We start from the raw sequence: 24,428 nt of genomic DNA on the forward strand, positions 1-24,428 counted from the left end.
CAATGCACGCTGCCCGGCTATTAATGTGCTTTGTGTTTGAGTGACTGCTGTCAAACGCTGCCTAATGGCTTCTGTGTTTGTTTGTGTGTCTGTGGGGCGCATGGAGCAGCCCTTTCTAGTCTCACATGCCCAGTTTAGACTTACAATATATTACTATGCCACTGCAATGTTGTGCCTATTTAATCCCATGCTTTTATCCGATGAACATGAATTAACAGTATGGTCCCTTAGGAAAATTAAACATGGTTTTGTTCTGGTAAAAGTACAATGGAGGTGTAGTAATGTTTTATTACAAACTGTATTTCCATAGTTTTGCTACACATGTCATGGTTAAGGCATGGTTACCATAGTGTGAGACCATAGTATAGTTGTGGTTACTATGGTTTTAATACTGTGCAAATCAATCAAGGATATTATGGTTACTATTGTTAAAGGTTCGCTTCGGTTAAGGGTACCACCTCAGTATTTTTTTATTATAATATTTGTTTTCTTGTGTTTAAGATTTAGCATTTGTGGCATGTGTTTGATAACCGTTGAAAATATATCTTTAACTTTACACAAAAACATCCAGCTGATGTTTTCGTGTAGCAGTCAACACTTATTTATTCAATGGTAGTCTGCAATGTGTTCCAGATACAGAGCTGTATTTGTACCTGGAATTCCCCTTGTTCATAATTCAATTATGAATTACATTTCTGCTATATAAACCTGTTTTGTTCTTTTCGCGTTGTGTTGTGTATGCCATCTGTGTGCGGGTCATGTCTTCTCTCTACATGATGACAGACACTCATCAGTAGTTATTGGAAATGTCAGGCTTGTGATGTGATGTCACATCAGGTATCGAAACAAAATGATGTCAGTTTAGATTTGAGGCTTTGACGGTGCCACCGTCAATTAGATTTCCCCCGATTAGCCATTAGCTTCCGATGCGTACGGTGTGAAACGCTGAAAAGGCCGGTGATTTTGAAAGACTTTAGGGATCAAATTAAGTGTTGCACAGAGGGCGTGCGGGGTCACTTCGGGCGGGTGGGGGTGCTATGGTGAGCCGGGTGTGAGACCGAGAAGTGAGGGTGGGGGGGAATGAACCTCTTGTTCTAAGGCAGTGTGAGCTTTCCCTTCTGTTTGTGATCAACTTGCTGTGTAAAGTTTGCTAGCTGTTAGTCGACCCACCCCTTCCACCTCCCGCTTCTGCGCCGGCCCCCTTCAGCACGCAGGCCCGAAGAGACAGAGTATTCATTCACATTTAGATTTGAGGGTCATGACAGGGCCAGTGTGGAGCGAACGCCATGGCTTCTGGGAGGCAGGTCAGGAATCTAGCACATAACTCAACCCCACTCCGATACAGAGCCACAGCCCTTGAAGCCAAAGAGGTACTTAGCTTTCGTTTTTTTTCACGCTGGAGGTGTGTATTTGGTGAAGTGTGTGTGAGAAATATGGACAAACATGGGGTTGTATCGTAGTGCATTGTTGTGTGTGTGAGAGAGAGAGAGAGAGAGAGAGAGAGAGAGAGAGAGAGAGAGCGAGAGAGAGGAGAAAGGAGAAAGGAGGGGAGAGGGCGGGCGGGGGGGTGTGTTGGGTGGTGTTTGGGTGTGTGGTCACTGTTTGCCCTCAAAGCCAAACTCGCTCACTTGGTGTTTGTAGTGACCAAGGGGTTTAGTGCATTGTTTTGCGCGGGTGATATTTTTTATTTGCCGTTTTAAACAATTTTATTATCTTATTAGACTAATATCTTATTACTTATTTTTTAATGTGCTGTAAACTTATAAAAGCTTGTGACAAAGATCTTTTGAACTTATTTGTACATTACAAAATTCTTGATTCTGATTGGTTGAGAGATATTATAACGTAGCTCAATGGTTACAAAGTGTTCTTTCCATTTATTTCCAAACTTGTAATATTTTTACACGCTAATTGCTTGTGATGTTTATGAACAAGATGCATAAATATTACTCGTTTGGAAAAAAGTACTAGTTCTATAATGTGTGCTATGTGCGTATATATATGAAACAACGGTGTTATGTTTTATAATATATTAAAGTTAATGTATTAAACCTAGTATGACTCTGGACTGCTACATTTTCAATAATTTTCAATAATTCAACAGTCCGTGATCGATTACATTATACATATTATAATGCATTTGGAAGAAATTGTTTTTATCCATCCACAGCGATGGTGTCCGGAGATTGTGACTGTTGGTGGGGGACATGTGTTTTAGAGGGGGGCACTGACTGGGCCAGAGAGGTACTGATATGAGGAGAGGACAAAGCGTGAAAGCCCCCAGCATGAAGCCGATGTTCCATTGTCCCACAGAACCCTTCTGTCACTTTCATTTTACACCGCTTGCTCCGGAGTCAGGACAGCTTTGATATGAGGAAGGGGTGCAGGAGCGGATGATGGGTGGGGGGCGAGGGGTTCTTTAAAAAAAGAGTAGAGAGAGAGAGAGTCTGTGATGTGTGAAATAAGATTGCTTTTTTATACAACGGTGCAGCGTTAAAGACAAGGAAGCTCTCTGTTGTGGGGTAAAAAATAAGAAGGGTGAATGTAGACGGGGAAATGTGCCCCAGAGATTTATTGCGAGGTGACACCTGGTTAAAAATGATAACCGAGGTTGCGGTAATCCTTATAAGAGTAATGAAAGAGAGCAGACGTTCAGAGAAAGACTAGTTCATACCCTTCCAACGCGCTCTGGGTGGAGGACGGTTGAGGTGAGGCGGGCCTCAGTCTGCCCGATGCTGAAGATCCCAAGAGCTTTTCAGGTTCTGCTCCTATAACGTGACTGCATTCACGATCTGATTTCTGATGAGGTTTCTAGCCCTTCGGTCTGGTCGGGAGAGGCGCAGTGGTTAGCATGTATTATTTATTTGGCGGTTTGTGCCTGTCAGTATGATTAGTATGTGTGTAATCACTGTTCTTCTGGGAAAACGGGGGAAGGCAACTCGGCCTCATCTGAAGGTAATCTCGCCGTCTTCTGAGTCTCATCGCCGGCACGGACTTCCTGTCTAGCATCTGCTTTTGTCATCTCCACATTTTTCTCTGTCCGTGTTCCGTATGTATTTGTCTGTGCCTTTCTAACCTCTGCCTGTGTCTGATGTGCGTGTCATTTTTTTTCTTTTTCTTTCCCAGCTTGTATAGGGTGACACCTATAGGTTAACATGAGATCCTGCAGCCTTTGCATGCTGGGAGAAAACATTTAAAATGTGCACATCAATCCTGTGTAATCCTGACACATTTCAGAGCGTCAAGGCTTTGTGTAAAGTCCATTTTCTGTGGGTTTTGTAAATTGTGGTGTTGATGATATTTTTCCTGGGAGAACGGGCAGGTGTTGTAATTTGAGGGTCTGTGGTGGGCTTATTTCACTGGAGTGATTAGATCAAGGTAAAAGTCCAATATCATTGTTTAAAGACGGGTTAATGAGGAAGATTAATTAGACGGGCTAACCTGCGGGGTATTGTCCTTTACATTTTTAGGATTTGGGTTAGCAAATCGCCATAGCTGCGAGTGCTTCCTCTTAATCTATTTCCAAGGCCCATCTATGACTTCATTTGGGTGGGTCCTTACTCTAAGGCCACTTCTGACCTTTTATTAATTATGGCTGGGCCGGGTTTAATCATTGTGTACTGCTGTGCTGGGTGAGATGAGGAATAGGCACATTCATTTGCCTTTAGACACATGGCCATGGGTGGAATTAAATGTCTACCTATCTACATATTACTGGGGGAAGGGTGGTCAACGTAGGGTCGGGGAATGAGATGTCGATTAGAAAAGTAAATGAAGAAGTGTCGTGCCAGCATCTATACGGAGAGGGAGAAGTGTGTTATAGGGGGATTTAGACACTGGCAGCTCTTCAAGAGGTGTAAAAATCTACTTTGGGATTATTTTGTAATCTGGCCTCTACTGGTATGTAGTAATTCTCAGGAACCTGGTGAAGGTGGATTTATTTTGACTGCTGAACGAGTTTCTTTTTTACAACCTGACGGCGGGCAATCTTGGGTTATGCGGAATGGAAATTACCCGTTGCCTTGGGAACATAACATACAAAAATATCGCAAACATGCCTGTTTCCGCGCGTATATAGCCGGTTATTATACTTTACATGCCTTTATTTAACACACACCATATTACCCAGATCCCACACTGGTTGTAAGTGTATAATCCATACGGCTACGAAATTGTACAGCGGGGGGCTTCATCTCGCCATGAAAACGGTGGCAAAAACAAACAGCGCTGCTTTAAGAACAGTTCGCAGTTGTTTTTAGAACAGAGCGAGCTTGCAGACACCTTTATGAAATTAACAGCAGTTCTGCTCTTCCACCTCTTCCTTCAAAACTGTACTTTTGCAGGAAATGATCCAATAATTTGCTCGTTGTTTCCTTCGTTCATCCGAGGTATTATTGCTGTTATGGTTAGAGGAAGAAAACTTGTAAATTAGCAAAGCACTAGTTTTATAACCTCGTAGTTCGTATTGTTTTACTGGTGTTTTCAGACTGGTTACTTTCTCCCAGAATGCCACAGCAGAAACCACAACGACTGGCAAAGAGTCAACCCGCTGGTGTTTTCTCATGGTGCATCAATAATTAAAACAGTGCAACAAAATGCAGAATTACACACAAGACCGTCAGATGTAAATGGTTTTAACTGCTCTAGATGTGCACGCATACACATACATAAATGGTTTCTTGCAGCACATTAAGTCAAGGGGATGGAAATGTTTAGAGATGTTGATGTATTACCCGCAGAGAGAGAGTTATGGCTGAGGCGTTTATTAAATACGCCGTTCCATGTTCACGCAGAGACCCAAAAAAGTGCTTTTGAAGAATGATGGATAGAGGTTGGGCTTTAATAGTTGTAGAAACCAAACACTGATGAGAATAAACTTTAATGGATTGTTTGGCGACTTTTGGAACGGGTCGGACTCGAGTCGCGCGTTTGAACCGGACGTCCCGGGCGGCTTCTGAAGTGCCCAGAACGTTATTGGGCAATAAAAGCTGCTTTCAGTTACAGGTACGAATATTTTCATGGCAGGGCGATCTTTAAGTTAGCTTTGAGCGTTGAGATGAATATTTGAACAGGATATTTCAGTGGCCGTTGTTGTCCTGTCGATATATCAATAACCCACCTGATTGAGTATAGAGTGCAGCGGGAGGCATTTTCAAAAGAACATTTATGTACATTTGCTGAGAATTAGCTGACTTGTGTAATAAGTGATAAGGCATATTGACCGCCTCAGACTTTACAGTTTCAAAATCAATGTTTGTGTGTGCTGGCCACGGTACTTTTAAACAAGCTCGGCCCCGGAAAGGGGGTGCTCGGGGGGCACGAGGTGGGAATAAAAAGGATTGATGCCCATTTTATTATCTGTTTTCAGCATCTTGTGCGCGTTACTTACACATGGCATTATTGGAGATCCATTGTAGAGAGTTCACTGCCTTTAAATGGCCTAATATATTGAACAGGGGCTTTTAAGATGGTTACAGGGGATTTCTGCATTTGACTTGGCAAAATAAAATGAATTGTGGGCTGAGTTTTAAATATTTATGATTTTTTTCGTGCTTCGCATTACCTTGGGTTTTATAAATGAACTTAGCCCGATATTGGTGAGCGGACCCGGCAGTGAACTGCAGCTAGGGACTGTAATTATGAACGCTGAGAGAGAGAGCAATGCGTCGTAGTAAGTCTCCTCTCGCTTGAAGCTCGCTCCTCGCACAATTATTTTTCCTGTCTGCGTGCTCGGAGCCTTCGTGGAAAATGTGTGTATGTCTCTACCACATGTGTGCGGTTTGCTGCAGTTTTATGTTCGTATTAAACAGAGGAAGCCATAAAGATATTTGTGTCATGGTCTTGCATAAATGAAGAATTATAACCGTGGAGTTGGAGCCCGTTTTCAAAAGAAATCTCTTTAAAAATAATGGCTGCACGAATAGAAGACATTATGAAAACATCATCGTGAGCTGAAAAAGAAGGGAAATTGAAATGTTGTAAAAGAAAGAGTATTGATGCATTATAAAAGCACTGATGTATCTATTTAATATACATATATGATGTATCCGTGACGCGAGTATGTAATTGTAATTACAAAAACAAAACCATTATACTCAGTCCAGCGTAGTAGCGTAGTAGGGGAGTGTCTGCACTCGTTGTCTCATAACCTTGTAACTGCTTGTCAGAGAATGTAATTGTTGTGCGCTCCTATAGAAAAAAACGCTGCCGTCCCTTTAAGTGCTTCCACCAATTCTGATGGAGTGCTGATTTACATATCCTGTCCTCTCCTCCCCCTTCAGGAGAGCTGAGTGAGGATGTGGAGGCTGCCAGTGAGAACACCACAGATCAAGAGGACCAAACCAAAGGCAGAGACAGTGGGGGGGAGAGGGAGCTCACCAAAGGGACAGGTAAGCCCTATCTTTCTCATTCACTATACAGGGAGATCCAGTGTGCACTTCACATTGGCACCTTTACAATTCACAGACATTGCATTGGTGCTTATTAAACAATGCATTTGATATATTCTTCAGTGTCACAAATGTACGTTTCATTTCTCACCCTTAAGGATTTAGTTGGAGTTCCAAGTGAGTAGTGATCCCTGGTTACAGGGAATCTGGTCAAGTGACAAAAACACAAGTTAGGGCCTGCATACAGAGTTACAGCACCAGCCATGTGTCCAAACACATGTGACCGCGCGCGCACGCTCCTCTGAAGAATGCTATCAGATACGAGTATTTTGCAGGCGGGCGGGCGGTGGGGGTTGTGGCAGGTGCAGGTGTCTGGTTTCATAGAGAGGTGTGGTTTAAGGGGAGAGGGGGGTGCCGGAGAGGAGAGAGAGTCCCGGAGAGGCGTAAGTGGGGAGCGGTGGTGCGTTGTCGCGCCGCTAGTGTGTCCTCAACGCTGCGAGGGCCTGTAGCACACGTGCTGCATTAACTGTGGGTGGGGGGAGAGAGAGTCAGCTGGCCTCTGGTCTGTATCTACAGCCATGTGCCTGTTTATGATGCGTTCAGCATCAATGATATGCAACACAAATGTTAGATTGTCAACATAGAATGGACTGAATGGAATGCGAATGATTGCAGTTTGTATATTTAAACGAACGCATTACAAATTTTGTATAATTTGAATGCACCGAGTCACTTTGTATAACAGCGTGTGCCAAATGGATCAATATAAATGTGTATGTTATGTAGTTACGAGTAATACGACTTCTAAGGTGTCTTAGTGTAATTCGGTCATTTTGACTTAATGTATCACTTTTATTATTGAATTCTTATGGTCGAGTTTAAGGTTATTCACGCAGACAGGAAGTGAGAAGTATCACAACTGTATATGCTTATGGGATGTTGACAGATAAACCCGTGACAATGAAAAAATAACAATGAGGATCAATCTCTCTTGTGCTATTTTTTATTGTAAATATAAATAATGTCCAAACATCTTTCCCAAAAATAAATGTCGTCTCACCATAGGACACATTTGTTTTTGTCAACTACCTGTATTCAGTTTAAACATGAAGCATTATTGGTCATGTTCTTCTGAAGGTAAGGTGACAATTTTTGTTCACATAAAGTTGTTTGATGGTAAGGAGGAAGTAGTCTGGAAGGTCACACGCATATCAGGAAAGAGCAGTTTAGCTATAGCCGTACCTCACAGACAACAGGAAGTGAGATATTCCTCGTGATTTGCCTCGGCAACAAAAAGAAAGGAAAAGTAAGGAAAAGTTTTTTTTTTTTTTCGTGCTTTAATTTTGGAAACTACAGCAAAAAAGTTCATCGGAGGCGAATGTTTTAAAACGTCTTAGATTTTTGACTTTCATTTTAAATGAGGCTGAGTTGTTTGTGCACTCGGAGCGAGTGCCACTCGGCTTTGATGGGGAGAAATAATGATATGCATCGTCTGCCTGAAAATGGCTAAAAGTATACTTTAACACATCAAAATAAAGCACTTTAAAAAGCATTAAAATGAGCTGCTTGATTAATAATTCAGCCATACCTGTGGTGCCGAAGACGTTGACGGCGCGCATTAGGAGCCTCACGTCTTTTTCCGAAAGGCATGCGATCCGATACAAGAATATTCAATTCCTTTCCTCCCCCTGTCAGTCGCTAATCACCAAATAAGTGTGTTTCTGTGTTTTCACAAAAGAAAGATGTGCTTGCATATGAAAAATTCACAGGCTTCCCAGCAGCTTATTAGAAACGCTTAGTTAAAAATAGCGTGCATTAGGGAACCAGGTCTCGCGTGCCGTTTGATGTCTGAGGAGAGGAGGCAGGAGTGGTGACGGGGGTGGAAAAGTGAAACCTGGTGGTGTTGTGATCTAAGATACTGCTGCTGTTTTAATGAAAGCTCTTTTATGTTCTGTTTCTAATCTTGTTTATAACTCGCTTTCGCGATTGACGGACAGGACGACGTGAGGCGGTGTTAGGCAAGGCTTTCTGAAGCCGGGCCCGAGAGGGATGGAATGCTTTTAGTAAACAGACGCGCTTTTGTTTTGGCTGGAGATTGTCTGAGAATGTGTGTCGGGAGAGCGTCGGCGGTGAGGTGCCAGGCCCGGCCGCGTTGGAGACGTGGCTAACCTGTCATTAAAAGGCACGCATCCAACGGATTTGTGTCACGCTGTCTTAGAGGTCTGTTATTAGGGTCTGTCATTAGCTGTATTGAAGCGTTCCCTCTTATCTTAGTCATGCAAAAGTCGAAAACGTGAGTGTTGAAACGTGGAACTGCTTTACAGATGGCGCTCAGTGTGAGCATATTAATACCAGCCGGCGAAACGCATCATCCTAGTTAAGCCGTAATCAATCCGATGGGACTCTTTTGAACCTGCGGCGTAAGGCCCAAGACATTAAGAGCGTTTAGAAGAGACCTCGTGTAGAATGTGCATCTGTTTGCCGTGTCATTTGGGACGTGTCTGAGTATAAACAACGCACGGGTTGGGTAGACACAGAAAAAATAAAGCATTCTCAGAAAGCACATACGGAAGAGGGAGCTGAAAACTGTTTGTTGAGGCTGTAATTTGAAATCATTACAACTTATTCGAGAGTAAATGTGGTGGTGGCTAAAGCTGCAATTGAAGCTACCTTCCCCAATAGGCACAGCTGGTGTATCTAATAATAAATCTATGAAATATTTATAGAAGGCGAGTCCCTGTCTGTTGGGTGAGCTGGGATCGCATTAGTGATCGGAACGGGAGTTCTGGGTTTATCAAAGCAAGATATGTGGCAGAACATAGGATAGGTAACGTGTAGAATCATGGTCGAGCCGATACCAAAAAGCAGGATTGTTAATACACTAAAGGCCCTGGAGCTGTGACCACAATATGATTTGGCATAAATTTATAGGGGACTGGGAAGGGTGGGAGAGGGGGGATTCTCCCATGCTTAGCGGGTTTATGAATAATTCCTCTCACCCCCAACTTTTATTACCAGGGTAGGAATAAAGCAGGATAAATAATCTGCCGGAGGTCAGCCGCGTCCTGACCCGAGCGCGGCAGCCCCACAAATTGCTCCAATCTCTTTGCCTTCTATATTAACTCAAATGTATGAATCTCAGTGATTGGCCGGTGTGCATCTGTGTGTATGTGCATGAGAGAAAATAATTGTCCTCTGACAGCAGAGTGAACATTAGCACCCCCTGGATGCATAGGAAGCGCATTACACGCCGAGCTGTTTGCGTTTTTCATGGCCTTGATGTCCATCAATAGATTTTACAGAGTTGATGTGAGAAGGCAGGAGCTTGAGGTGTGATGCGCTATTATCGCAGTTAATGCAGCCGTAGCTGTCAGGGTTGTCAGTCGACTTTGTGAATATGGCTGAAGAGATGCTACGTATAGGAATGAAAATTGTCATCATTTTTATGATGCTATATTTATTGCATCATCTCAGAAGTGTTTTAAAACGAATTTACTGGGTAGTGAAATAATCTGAAAGCTATGTCACTGTAGTTAGTTATTTCCCGAGATGCAAACTGAAACATCACTTGGCGCTGTTTTAAGAGAGGGACGTGTTTGCATATTCATATTATGTCCTCTAAAAGCTTGTCATCCCTTAAATTTAAATTGTTTTTGTCGTGAAGACTAATAGGCTGTAAATTGTCCTTTGTTTGTGTGCCAGCACTCAGAGAGATCTGTGTTTATGGGCTTTGCCCCTTACGTTCTAATTGGCATGCCGTCCTGAGAGATTTGCGTGTGTCGGTGTGTGTGCGCGTGTCCTTTAAAGGTGACTGCAGTGTTAGCTGCTACTTGGCCATCAGAAGATTAATAACATGTCCACTAATTGATATCCCCTTTTAATTTCTTCATTTAAAATTTGTCTTTGCACCAGTCGTGCCCGTGGGCCTTTGCGGGCGCTTCCTTGGCAGAACCGTGGAGGTGGTCTTTTCATTTAATAGTGGGTTGTACACCATGGGAGCCGCGATGTGATAAGCCGCAATATGGAGTGGCGTTGGCGTTAGGCTTTGGTTGTAATTTTCTTTATTTGAAATTAATTGATGCAGAGTAATTACTTGAGAAATATGAGCTGAAATGAAATATGGCCCTTTTGTTGCTCAGGGCACCAACAAGGCCGGCAGATTAAAAAGAGGGAGGGAATGAATGAAAAAAGATAATATTCAGTTATTGTTAGAGGAGGTGAAAGTGAATGACTTGTAGCCCCGGGGAGTTGGACCACTTCTTCGTATTAATGCTCGTATAGCTGAGAGATCGGGAGGTGTCTTCATAAGGTCTGTGAGCGAAGCAATGCACATAGGCATCTCTGTTCACCAGAGCGTGTTGAGTTTTTCAGGAACACTACTATAGCCAGCTGTTTTTACATTCCTGTCCATCTTTTTGTAATGCTGGACCTGTTGCGTTATTGATAGCTTGTTTGCATCAGCATCGCACGTGTACATTGCCCTGATGGAGAGATCCAGAACTCTGTGCCGACAGGCTGGCTGAGAAATGCTGCTCAGCTCCAGTAGGTGAGAGAAGGTGCCAAAGTCCAATTCACTTACGGGACACTCCAGAACAAAGACCTCCCGCTTACGGAAAAGGGCCATGAATTAATAATCACCTAATTGACTTTTAAGACTTTTTCCCCTCCTTCGCCTCTGGCTTTTTTATGTCAGATGAAAGTTGGGGCGTTGTCGCTGTCTCTGTGGTCTTCACTGCAAGCGCAGTTGACTGCTGAATGGTAGAATTGAGGTTAGATGTACAGATACTATATTAGGATTGTTTTATAGAGTGCGCTGGGGCCAAAACTGCACGTATAGGTCGATATGTAGATCCCGGAGTCTTTGTGACCTTAAACGTTGTAAAAAGGAAAGATTTTATTAGTGATGTAATGTAGTATAAAAGTGTTTTTGTGGGATAATCAATGTTGGACATGGCTCCTGTGTTTACAGTCACTACTATTATGTACACATTATGATGAATCCATATATTGACTTGACGGTTATTCATTTAGTATTTGGCCATATAAAGATTTATAATCTTTCGTGATTATTTGTTTTATCTTATTTTTTGACATATTATAAATGGTACATTATTAGCAAGTATTTGGACTTTCCAGATTGTGTATAGACTGTTTCATTGGATGTTAAATACCAGGCTGTATTTTATAATATAAAAAAACATTAATTTGATATTTAATTAAATATTTTTATATTTTACAGTATATCAATTGTATTGAATTCAATTAAAAGTCTGTTTGATTCTTTGCGTAGGCTACAGGAAGTTACGTTTGGGCTCACAATATTTTTGCTGTTGCTGCTGAAATAGTTTATATCTGTTAAAATTTGACCTTTTGTATATTTTTGGACATTTTGACGATTCGTATTGTATTACATTATAAGCATATTTCAACCAGATATTTTATCAATTTATTTCATTGTATTTTTAATCAGCACTTTGTACACAGCGGCGTTATAGTCACAGTGAGAGACACGTAGTTGTAGCCAAGTTCATGAGCAGGAGAGGGAGGGCAGAGAGAGACCCGTGCTATCAGGTTCTGGTCATGCTCTCTCATAATGGATCTGACCCGCTCAGATGTTGATCTATACCGAACACAGGCGCTGCACATGCCCGCAGTCCTGTCTCCCTGCCTGGTTATTGGTCTCCATTTTGTTCCAGTATGATCAAGTCTCCTGACAACAGAAAACAGAATACGGTAGCTGGACTTTAGTCACAGCGGTTTGGTGGCAGAAGTGGGTGTTTGGGAGCTCTTTTAAAGCAAACAATAGATCAGATTTATGGAGTCCTAACAGGGTGTGACGAGGTGAAGCTGTGCCCAGAGGCAGCCGGTCGTTGTCCTCTCTACACACGTGCAGCGGGCCCCCGGCAGACAGCTTCTCCATCGCTCATGGTATTCACTAAAATGATCGGTTAGATAATTTACATCAAAATGGACTCTAATTGACTCATTACAAATACTTGGAGTGACTTTATTTTGGAAGTATTGAACCTCCCTAACATAACCCTACCCCTTTCCCTAAAATCATATTGCATATGAGTGTTCGAAATAAAATAGATTCAGGTCCACACCTTTTTTTAATAGAGCGCAATGACCTGCAGGAAAAAGGAATAGCCATTGGATATCCCAAGAGAGCAGAGCCAGTGTCTGTGGAAGAGCTGTGAAACGCCATCAGCCGGACTAAACGTTAATAGCAAAGAAAGGGAGGTTCTATTGTTTAACATTTCCTTCGTTTATTGGTGGATGTGTCTAATGGGATTGTCCGTGACTGAACCTAATAGGCCTGCACCAGTTGATTTTGTCAGTCTCTGGGAGATACGGTAGGCAGCGTTCCCAAAAGCAGGGCCTTCCCACTGAAGCCAGCGCTCAGCTGCCCCAGTCCGTGATTGAATGTGACACTTTAATGTCTGTCCATGGTCAACCCCGCTTAACCTGACCTCCACACCTCCTCTCCTTCCCTACAATCTCCTACTCTCAATTTGCCCTTTCAGGACTGGCCAAATCATGCCAAATGTATCTCTTTATGGCCTGTTATGGGCCGGCGAGAGAGAGGGGTCTTAAGTTTCACTGTGGATTCTTTCCCCAGAACAGCGCGCTCGCTTGACTCCTCTCTGGCTTAGCTTGGATTTACTTTTTGTATGAGCTGATTATTTTTACTCGGTGCTCTGATGCCTCTGTATCGCCACACCTAGTTTGTTTTTCTGCCTTTTTATAATAAACAGATGCATGCTGGGTAACTAAGCTCTTTTCGTTTTTGTCAGGCCCCACTGGGTGAAAACAGAACATGGAGAAATGCCACGCATTGTTAATGGTTGGGCAGATTGCGTTAAAACATTTAACAAGGCTAATCCTTTTATCCGCTCTATGAATGACTTTCCAGTGACGGCGACTACCGTTATGAACAGTTTTCACTTGAATATGTGTATTGTCTTACATTACATATTCAGCAAATGTCCCATTTGTCATGCATTAATATGCGTTATGTTGAAGACGATAAGTTTTGATGTGCTCCGCTAGACCAGAAACTTATTTTGACAAGTATGCAAAGACTCAAACACTTGGCCAATTCATGGCACGCACACGGCCCTGTTCTACATACTTGAACAAGCATTCTTGCTTTTCTGCGATGAGTTGTCTTCGAAGGTCATTCGAGCCATTAAGCCAGATATGTTTTTGCTCAGGGAGTTGGCTGTGAACATGTTGTCGTGTTTAGCTAACGTCAACTTGCTTAGAAAGGTTCTTTGCAAAAAGTCTTCCAGAATTGCCACAGTTTGCAAACTGAAAATACCGGGAGATGTCAATTAAAATATATCAATAAGCAAGGAAAAAGGAATTCAATTTGGAACCAGAACAAAGGACTTGCTTCAGTTTGAAGCCACCTGTGGTATATTTGACTCTTCTCAGGTTAGGTGAATCCCTTCGCCTCACTTCAAACAGCATCTTCTGAGAGAGCATGCATCCTAAAGCTGCTCACCGTGGCAAACTAATGTTTTGATTAGATGTCTGCGTCGGTGTCTGATGTCCTAAACATCCAACATAGGAAGAGACAACCCGTCAAAGCACAGACGCTGCTTCTAAGTGTCATGGGAGGAGCAGTTGAAAGAGTAGTTGGTTTGGAGTGGGAACAGCTTGCCTGAGCAATTTGCCGGCCTGGCTTATTCTTGTCAGATGCTTTTATATTGCATTTAAAACAAGCTGCTGCTCACCTCTTGATGTGAAGTACTGCAGTGTTTTAACTATTTACAACCTGTTTTGATTCTTTTGTGGAGCACAAAAGACATTTTGAGTGGTTTTGTGTCCATACAATGGTAGTTTTGGTTGTTTTGGTTACCAAAGTTTTTCAAAATCTTTGTCTCCATTTTTAGTCTGCTAGTGGGCATTAACCACACTATAGAAGCCAACTTGTAAGAAACTAACTTGTAAGAAACTAAATCAGTTTAGCTTTACAGCTGCAGTTTAGTGCAATATGATTGCTGCTGCGGTTACCATGCCAACAACTGCACAGAAACTGCAGCCTTAGTCATTTTGCAGTGCACCTGCAAAGTGTTTGCTAAACTGTAGATCTACTGTATTAAACTTGAGTTGTAATTCCTACAAGCTTCATTCATTCTAGATTGTCTATATTTGCACTGCAGTGAATTATAATTACATTATGGGAGACTGCAGCGAACCGCAGATGTACTGCAATGTACAACAGTTACAATACAGTGGACTACGAGTATGCATTACATAAGTCTAATTGTCCTGCTGATTGCTAGACGAGGCATTTTAGGTGTAACCCGTTTTTTTGTACTACACAAAGTTGAAGATTAATTCTTGTTTCACAAGTGCTGTTGCATTGATTGATGCATGACTGCCAAATCTATTCTCAGTGTTTTTGACAGCCATGCTTTTTCTTTTTGTCTATGGCAGCATCCAGCCAATCTGAGAGGGAACAGACAGATTCTCCGGTACCCTCCAAGCGGCCCCCCTCAAGGTCCGAGGCATCGGAAAGCCCCCTGTCGTCTAAAAGACCCAGGACATCTGAGAAAAGCAGTGGAGAGCAGGTATGGAAGAAATCTCCAGTCTCTGTAAATCATGCAGTATTTTCTCTGGGTATTTTTCTAAAGCAGATGAAAACCGAACTCATCTGATCCCCAGGCATGTAGGTCTCATTAACGTTGCCCATTAATTAACAAAATATCTACGGATGTTGTTCTCAGGCATTTTTTTATGTTGAGTATTAGAACGTGGCTGGTCTCTTTGAATTATGCATGCATGCTTTTTCTTTCTCTAAAAATATTATATTTCTCAGTATGTTTTTTTTTTGCTGCTCTTGCAATGCTAATTGTGCAAAAGGTGGGAAATCAATATGATTTTTGACAGATGAGAACTCTTTGAAGGATCCGCATCTCATAGTAGCCGCTGCGCAGGAGGTAGACGGGACTTGATCTGCCCTGGTTTTTACCACTCTTATCAGGAAGCTAACACTTTCTCTCGTTGTACAGATGTACCAGTGCCCCTACTGCAAGTTCAGCAACTCCGATCTGAACCGGCTAAGAATGCACGTGATGACGCAGCACTCTGTGCAGCCTATGTTCCGCTGCCCGCTGTGCCAGGACATGCTCAACAACAAGGTCCACCTGCAGTTCCACCTCACCCACCTCCACAGCGTGGCACCTGACTGCGTCGACAAGCTGATTTCCACTGTAAGTTTTACGGATACTGCAGAAGATTATAAGCATCTGTTGTATCGAATAGGAAGTATTTCTTTTGGCTCTGCCTCGTGCAGTTGAAATTATCCCATCAGTATTGGTGGGTCGGATTTTCGTCACCAGCATGCAAATAGTCACAAAACCTTTTGTGAAAATGTTAATATAATATTTAATATTTCACTCAAAATCCACCCCAAATTATTTAAAATGTATATTTGTATTTCCTGTAGAGCTTTCGGTCAACATTGCTTGCCCTTAGCCTTCAATATGCAAGTATAGGCTACTATATTCACAGGAAGCGTTCAGTCTGTTTAGTGGATGAACTAGCTGTTTACATCAGTTGATTTGTCCGTGCGGTGTCTTGTCTTACGGTAGAAGAAAATATCTTGTTTTTGTATGGTGAGGGTGCTGTCAGTGTTCTTCAGTGGTCACATCAGGCATCAACATCGCAGATGGCTCACGATTCTGACTCACGATTCTTACTCACTCCGTTTGATGAGCTAAGGTCATCTGGGTTGTTTCCTTTAATCAAATTGAAGACATTTTAAGTCTTAATCAAAACACCTCAAGGAATATGTTCATTGAATACAACATGCCTGGGACCCATTTAACAAAGTGACTTGCGTATTTTAGGACACAAGCTTTGAGTGCTATGGTCAGTTTTTCCCACTTTGTTGCCGATGTTTCTCCTCAAATTCTAGAGGGAAATCTCTGAATGTGTAGAAAGGGAATAAATGTTCATTCTTTCGTCGTCTTTTAGCAAAGAAATTAGAAAACCCCATGTGATTACCAAACTCATTTGTATTCCAGACGCTCGCTACTGTATTTCTAACATCATATCTTTACAGCATTTTCACCTTTCATAGCTCTCCCGCCTCCAGCAGTCTTCCCTGTCTGACCCTCCTGAGAATATTCACCTTACGCCTCTCCAGCTCTTACTGAGACAACAAAGGGACATTATTGCTTTATTTTTGCCAGATTTCAGCTGCAAAATAATTACGTTTAAGTTTGCCTGTTGAGCTGAATTGCACGCTGGCCTATACGCTCTGAAGGCATCTCCACTCAACCAGCCAGAAAGCAAATGGCGAACATATTAGTAGAGGCCAGACGGCAATATTTTTTCTTTTATAGAGGTAATAATGCACAGAGCGGCGTACAAGTGCAGTGCCTTGATAGAAACGGAGCAAATACAATGCAATTTAAAACCAGCACCTTCTTTTACAAGTAGCGCTTGATAGAGATAGGTACTTCATCCTGTTCTGTGTGTCAGGCAGACAATCTTGATGAATTGGAAAAGGAAAGAACTTTCCTGTAGCTCAGTGGTTAGAGCATGGCGCTAGCAATGCCAAGGCCATGGGTTCGGTCCCAGGGGATTGCACACACATTTAAAAAGAAATATATAGTATAATGCAATGTCGCTTTGGATAAAAGCGTCTGCCAAATACATACATGAAAAATGAATCAGTTGACTTTAATTTCTAGCAAATATTGCATAAAGATGCACTCTTCTTGCTCGCCCTGCCCTCCCCACTCTCTCACTCTCTGTCTAATGTTCTGTCTGTCTAAGATAGGGGTAATGAAAATAATTGTGCTTCATTAATTCTAAGCCTGGCTAGATGATAGCCATTTGGAACTATGTTTGCCAATTAGACGGTCCAAATTAAAATTGACCTTGGGATACTCTCAGCACTCGGAGCTCTTTGCCTAATGATGCAGTTGTCTAGAAACAGTCCACTTTGTAATGTTAATCACCGGAATGTTTTGTTTCTGGAACTCTCCACACTGCTCACAAGCATTTAACAGTTTTAGTTTGGAGAGCATTGGTTGGTTTGGGGGTTGGGATTTGGGATTTGGCATTAAAAAGCTGATAAATAGATTTTGTCTAGTGTGATTCCACATGTTTGTGTCTTGGGCTGTCAAGGTCACATTTGTAATTTTTGTTTTGTTGACATAACCTCATTACAATGACTACAAACATGACCAAGATATTAAAGTCTCCTGGACTGTCAAAGAATAACCTATGAGCTATAACCTGTGCTTTGAACTGGAGAAGGAACTGAGCATTAAAAAATTCCAAACAGGTAGTGAAGAAAGGATAGTTTGGTAACATTACGGTATTAAAATGCACGAAGAGTTGGGCTGATAGTTCAGTTTGGGAGTTAATTGAAGGAAGGTGAAGCAGACAGTGGCTCATCACCCAACCTTTTCCAATCTCATTCTCTGATTATGGTTAAATGGAAGCCTTGTTAATGAATCTGTTGTTTTTTAATGAGAAAGACATGGAAAGCGTGAGTGGCATGCATTGAGAATCGTGCTCTTTAAAGATAGACACTGCACATGTCAATCACGTATGATTGACACCAAAGCAATCCTTGATGCCCTTTTGCACTTATCGCAACAACATTCAGAGTTACTTTCGTTATTTTCATTTTCTAATTGGTTGGATTTAAAAACAATCTGCTCACCATCTGCCTACATTTGAAGTTAGTTTTTACTAATGGCTTTGTTTCAAGCGATAATTTGCATAATTTGTAGATATAATAGTCCTTAAAAAACACCTTAATGAGCGCTGTATGTTAAAGGGTGCTGGTCATTATCCAGGAATTGGCAGTAGTTTCATTACCCAGAATTCCAAGCAGAATGACGGCATTTTAGTGCACCGTGCTTTCTGTTGGAATGAGATGCACATTTTATGAGGTGGAAGACTTATTTAATTAGGCTCTCTAATAAGCTTTTGCTAAGGTAGACCTCAGAGCCCATCCCACTAATTGGCTGCATTAACTATCACAGTGCATGACAAAACACCATCAAGTGCAAATTCCATGGATGTCAAACGAAGTGTAAGAATTCAAATCTAAAACTGAATGTATTTGTCAGTCGGTTTAATTAAGATGCTGAAAATATTTTCAAGTGCTCAACATCTTTCACCTGTGTCAGCGGTTCATTTTCCCCAAACAAAAACATGTGAAACAATGCTTCTGAGATTTGTTTTTTGTTTGTCTGTAACGTTAATTCAAGATGTTTTGCATTCCTTATTGAGTGGTTGTTATTTATGAACCATAATTAACGTGAGACAACTTGTTTTTTCCCAGGTGTCAGCATCAGAAGTACTGCCTGCAAGCATGTTCATACCAGTCCCTGGACCAGACAGAGATACTCAAAACACACCTCAGTCTTTGACCAACTCAAGCTTAGATGACACTAAAAAGCAAGCAGGTCAGATTGTCTTGCAGTGGACGAAACATTTTGTAAATTCACATGTATGTGCCTGAAGAAATTTAATGTGTGCTTTCTTGTGATTGCAGATGTGGCAGATATTGAGTCTGAGAAAGGAGTTTGCCTGGCCACAGACACATCTGAATCTCGCAAGTCCCCTCTTGAGGAACAGCAGCCTTCAAAAGATGATTCCACTGCTTTCCTTTGTTGGAAAAAAGGCTGCAACAAAGTCTTCAAGTCCTCAAATGCCCTTCAGATGCACTTCAATGAGGTCCACAATAAAAGGCCCCAACTGCCTGTTTCCGATCGACATGTCTACAAATATCGCTGCAACCAGTGTAGTTTGGCCTTCAAGACAATAGAAAAACTACAGCTGCATTCCCAATACCATGTAATCCGTGCTGCCACAATGTGTTGTCTCTGCCAGCGGAGCTTCAGGACCTTGCAGGCACTCAAGAAGCATCTGGAGACCAGTCACCTGGAGCTGAGTGAAGCCGATATTCAGCAGCTTTATGGAGGTTTACTGATGAATGGAGATTTAATGATTATGGGTGATCCATCACTTGGAGAGGACCAGGGTGGTCTCCTTGATGATGATAAGGAAGGAGAAGAAAGCGACCCAGAGGAAAAGCAAAGTCCAACTGGCAGTGACTCTGGATCTTTGCAAGAGGATTCTGGATCTGAACCAAAACGAGCCCTGCCATTTAGGAAAGGCCCCAACTTTACAATGGAGAAGTTTTTAGATCCATCTCGTCCTTTTAAGTGCACAGTCTGCAAAGAGTCATTTACTCAAAAGAACATCCTTCTTGTACATTACAACTCTGTATCGCACTTACACAAAGTCAAAAGGGCCCTACAGGAATCCACCACTGGCCAGCCAGAACCAACCAGCAGCCCTGATAATAAACCTTTCAAGTGCAGCACGTGCAACGTAGCATACAGCCAGAGCTCTACACTGGAGATTCACATGCGCTCTGTTCTTCATCAGACCAAGGCCAGGGCAGCAAAACTTGAAGCAGCCGGTGGCAGTTCTAGCTCCGTGAGCAGTAGTGGTCCAAGTGGAAGCAATTCCAATAGCACTTCAACCTCGAGCCCTGTACCCACCACTAACTCGACCACCAGCTCCAGCAACAGCAGCAGTTCTCCGGCAGGAGCTCAAGCAGCCCAAAGCAACCTAGTAGGTAACCATCTGAGTCATGCTCACAACGTTGATAATTTTGGCAACTCTGCTTGTCATTCCTCCCCTTCTGAGAATCATGATGTTAAAAAGAAGAAATTTGCAGACATCTTATCCGCAAGGGGCCATCAGCAGCAGCTTCAGCAACAACAGCAGCAGCTGGCCCAAGCTCAAGCACAGGCCCAAGCCCAACTCCAACAAGAGTTTCAGCAGGCCGCTCTTCTTCAGTCCCAATTCTTTAACCCTCTCCTGCAGCACTTCCCTATGACAACAGATGCTCTTCTCCCACTTCAGCAGCAGCAACTTCTCTTTCCGTTTTACATTCCTGGGGCAGAATTTCAATTGAATCCAGAAATGAACCTAAATAGCTCTTCACTGAACTTAAGTGCATCTGCTGCTTCGCTGTTGGAGGAACAAAAAAACTCTGCACAGCAGAGCTGCTTACAACAGCAGCTTCTTCATCATCACCTACAGCAACAGCACCAAGCTCATTCCCTTTCCCAGGGTTCTAGTCAAATGGCTTTGCTTCAGCAGAGTGCTCTCTCTCACTCCGTAGACAAAAAAACAAAGTCATCTCACAGTGAGAAAGAAAGAGAACATCCAAAGGATAAAGAAATTAGTGATAGAGCAGAGGACCATGCCTCAAAAGACATGTCAGACAAGTCCAAAGACAGGAAAGAGACTCCTCAAGCTGTAGTAAATCTAAACCACGACTCTGGGTTTCCTCCTCCAAGGATTGCATCAGATGCTCGTGGAAACGCCACCAAAGCCCTGTTGGAAAATTTTGGATTCGAGTTGGTAATTCAGTACAATGAGAACAAGCAAAAAGCACAAAGAAAGCCAACTGGATCTTTATCTGGATCCAGTGGGTCAGCTGGTATCACCAGAGTGGTTGACCCCATTGAAGGATTAGAGAAGCTGGAGTGTGAGACCTGCGGGAAGCTCTTTTCCAACATATTGATTCTGAAAAGTCATCAGGAGCATATCCACCAGACTTTCTTTCCTTTCCGATTTCTAGAGAGATTTGCCAAAGAGTACAGAGAACAATATGACAAGCTGTACCCACTGAGACCTCAAACACCCGAAGCTTCTACTGCTCCGCCACCGCCTCCTCCACCCCCACCTCCCCCGCCACCTCCTCAGAGGGTACCAACACCAAATATACCGGTTACTTCTTCTACCCTTACACCACCAACTCCTTCTACACCACAACCCTCAGTTTCACTGCCTCAAATGCCAATGGATCTCCCTCTCTTCTCTCCACTCATGATGCAGCCCATGTCACTGCAGTCACTACCGTCTCAGATTCCTTCCCAACTGCCAGCTATGGAGCCCAGTCTTGCCACTGATCTGGCCCAGCTCTACCAACAGCAGCTTACTCCCGCCATGCTGCAGCAACAGAATAAAAGACCCCGCACCCGCATCACAGATGACCAGCTAAGGGTGCTTCGCCAATATTTTGACATCAACAACTCTCCAAATGAGGAACAAATAAAGGAGATGGCAGATAAATCAGGACTCCCTCAGAAAGTCATCAAGCACTGGTTCCGCAACACACTTTTCAAAGAGCGTCAGCGAAACAAAGACTCTCCTTACAACTTCAACAATCCTCCGATTACGACTCTGGAAGAAACTAAAATTGATTCAAAACCACCCTCACCAGAGCCCCAAAAACATGAATCATATGGAAATAAAAGGTCTTCAAGAACGAGGTTCACAGACTACCAGTTAAGGGTACTGCAAGATTTCTTTGACGCTAATGCTTATCCTAAAGATGATGAATTTGAACAATTGTCCAATCTTCTGGGCCTACCAACACGAGTCATTGTTGTGTGGTTCCAAAATGCCAGACAGAAAGCTCGCAAAAACTATGAAAACCAAGGAGATGGAGGGAAAGATGGCGATCGACGAGAGTTGTCCAATGACCGGTACATTCGCACTACCAACTTAAACTATCAGTGCAAGAAGTGTAGCCTAGTTTTTCAGCGTATATTTGATCTTATTAAACACCAAAAGAAGCTTTGTTACAAAGATGAAGAGGAAGACGGACAGTATGATAGCCAAAATGAGGACTCTCTTGATCTCTCTCATGAATACTACACACTGTCCGGGTCATCAGGTCAGACACCAATGCCCTCATCATCAAGCCTGTGCCCTCTTCCTCCCTCCACCTCTGCATTCTCTCACATGACATCCAATGAAAATGAGGAGCCGAAACCTGCTAACACATCAAACTCTTTTGATGAGAAATCAAAACACTCTGCAGAAGCATCATTGGGTCAAAAAGAGCAGCCATCTTTGAAACAAGAAACCGGTCATCCATCTGAGAGCCTGCAGCAGAGGCTGCAAAGAGAGGAGAAAAGTCATACAGTCCCAAAGAATTCCAAACTTTCTTCACCTTCCCTCTCTCAACAGCAACAGCATAGTGGTGGTCCCTCTGTTTCACATACCAGTCAGACCTCCCAGAGTTCCCACATGGCCCTTAATGCCCATTTAGCATCTGCCTCCCAGCAGCAGTTGGCCCAACAAATGATCCCGTACCAGTGCGAACAGTGCAAACTTGCCTTTCCTTCATTTGAGCATTGGCAAGAACACCAACAGCTTCATTTCCTGAGTGTCCAAAATCAGTTTATTCATCCTCAGTTTTTAGACCGCCCAATGGACATGTCCTTTATGTTATTTGATCCTAGTAATCCTCTGCTGACTAGCCAGCTCCTTGCAGGTGCAATACCACAAATGTCCAGCAACTCTGCCACCTCTCCATCAACTCCTACATCCACAATGAACTCCTTAAAGAGGAAGTTGGAGGAAAAGGCAGGAACTAGTCCAGGAGAAAGTGATAGCATGAACAGTGGAGAGGAGCCACAACGAGACAAGCGCCTCCGAACAACCATTACACCTGAGCAACTTGAGATTCTATACCAGAAGTATTTGCTTGACTCTAATCCCACTCGTAAAATGCTTGACCACATTGCTCATGAGGTGGGGCTTAAAAAACGGGTGGTGCAGGTATGGTTCCAAAACACAAGAGCTAGAGAAAGAAAAGGACAATTTCGGGCTGTCGGTCCTGCTCAAGCCCACCGGCGTTGCCCATTTTGTCGAGCCCTGTTCAAGGCTAAAACTGCTCTTGAGGCCCACATTCGTTCACGCCACTGGCATGAAGCTAAACGTGCTGGTTACAGCATGGCACTTTCTGGTATGTTACCTGAACAAGAGGTTATGCAGTTGAAGATGGATCCTCTAGATATGTCTAGCTACTCTCATCTTCCCCATTCCAGTAATGATGCCCAATGTTCCTCGCTGTCACCTGTGAGTAAAAACATGGACTTGTCACCTAGAGCTCTTCTGAGCCCAACATCTATCAAAGTTGAAGGGGGAGAAGACTTCGAAAGCCCAACTATTTCCTCAGTAAACACAAACTTTGATCAAAATAAACTCGATAATGATGATTGTTCATCTGTGAACACAGCCATCACTGATACAACCACAGGTGATGAGGCAAACGTTGACAATGACAGTGCTGATGCAAAGCACAGCCACAATAGTGGAGACTATTTGTCTAAATCTGGGGGTGCAATCCCCTCTATTGAGAATGATGAGCAGATGTCATCAGGACTGGTGAGTCCCGCAACAAGCTACTACACAAAAGACTATGAAAATGAAAATATCATAGATTATAGCGAAACATCTAGTCTGGCTGACCCATGCTCACCAAGTCCAGGGGCATCTGGAAGTAGAAGCATTGATAGTGGAGACAGGCCTGGACAAAAGCGCTTCCGTACACAGATGACTAATCTTCAGCTGAAGTTACTCAAGTCTTGCTTTAATGATTACAGGACTCCCACCATGCTAGAGTGCGAGGTACTTGGCAATGACATCGGACTTCCAAAGAGAGTTGTTCAAGTCTGGTTTCAGAATGCTCGTGCCAAGGAAAAGAAGGCTAAACTCAGCATGGCCAAACACTTTGGTATCAATCAGACGTCTTATGAGGGACCCAAGACAGAGTGCACGTTGTGTGGTGTTAAATACAGTGCTCGGCTCTCAGTGCGGGACCACATATTCTCCCAGCAACACATCTCCAAGGTAAAGGATACCATTGGAAGCCAGCTCGATAAAGAGAAAGAGTACTTTGACCCTGCGACGGTTCGTCAGCTAATGGCGCAACAAGAGATGGATCGTATCAAGAAAGCCAATGAGGTCCTGGGACTAGCGCAGCAACAAGCCATGCAGCAACAAGGGATGTTTGACACACCTGCTCTGCAAGCCTTGAACCTTCAGTCAGGTTACCCGAATCTACAGGGGATTCCCCCTGTTCTCCTGACAGGTGTTGGTGGTCCATCCATACCAGGCTTTAACTCATCAAACTCAGGTATGTCATCTCATTATGCCTCTGATAGGCTGTTTAAGGCTTCTTAA

The 24,428-nt window shown here is 43.0% G+C and overlaps 1 protein-coding gene across 1 annotated transcript in view; it reads left to right on the top strand.

Annotated features, from left to right (window-relative positions):
* zfhx3b (zinc finger homeobox 3b) overlaps positions 1-24,428 on the top strand; it is a 142,533-nt gene that overhangs the window by 110,915 nt on the left and 7,190 nt on the right. The window contains exons 5-9 of the mRNA XM_079464589.1: positions 6,282-6,389; positions 14,838-14,971; positions 15,413-15,613; positions 18,712-18,835; positions 18,925-24,381. Coding sequence (XP_079320715.1) covers positions 6,282-6,389; positions 14,838-14,971; positions 15,413-15,613; positions 18,712-18,835; positions 18,925-24,381 — 6,024 coding nt within the window. The remainder of the gene's footprint in view (positions 1-6,281; positions 6,390-14,837; positions 14,972-15,412; positions 15,614-18,711; positions 18,836-18,924; positions 24,382-24,428) is intronic.

Source organism: Barbatula barbatula (assembly GCF_947034865.1).
Source record: "Barbatula barbatula genome assembly, chromosome: 1".
Taxonomy (NCBI): Eukaryota; Metazoa; Chordata; class Actinopteri; order Cypriniformes; family Nemacheilidae; genus Barbatula; species Barbatula barbatula.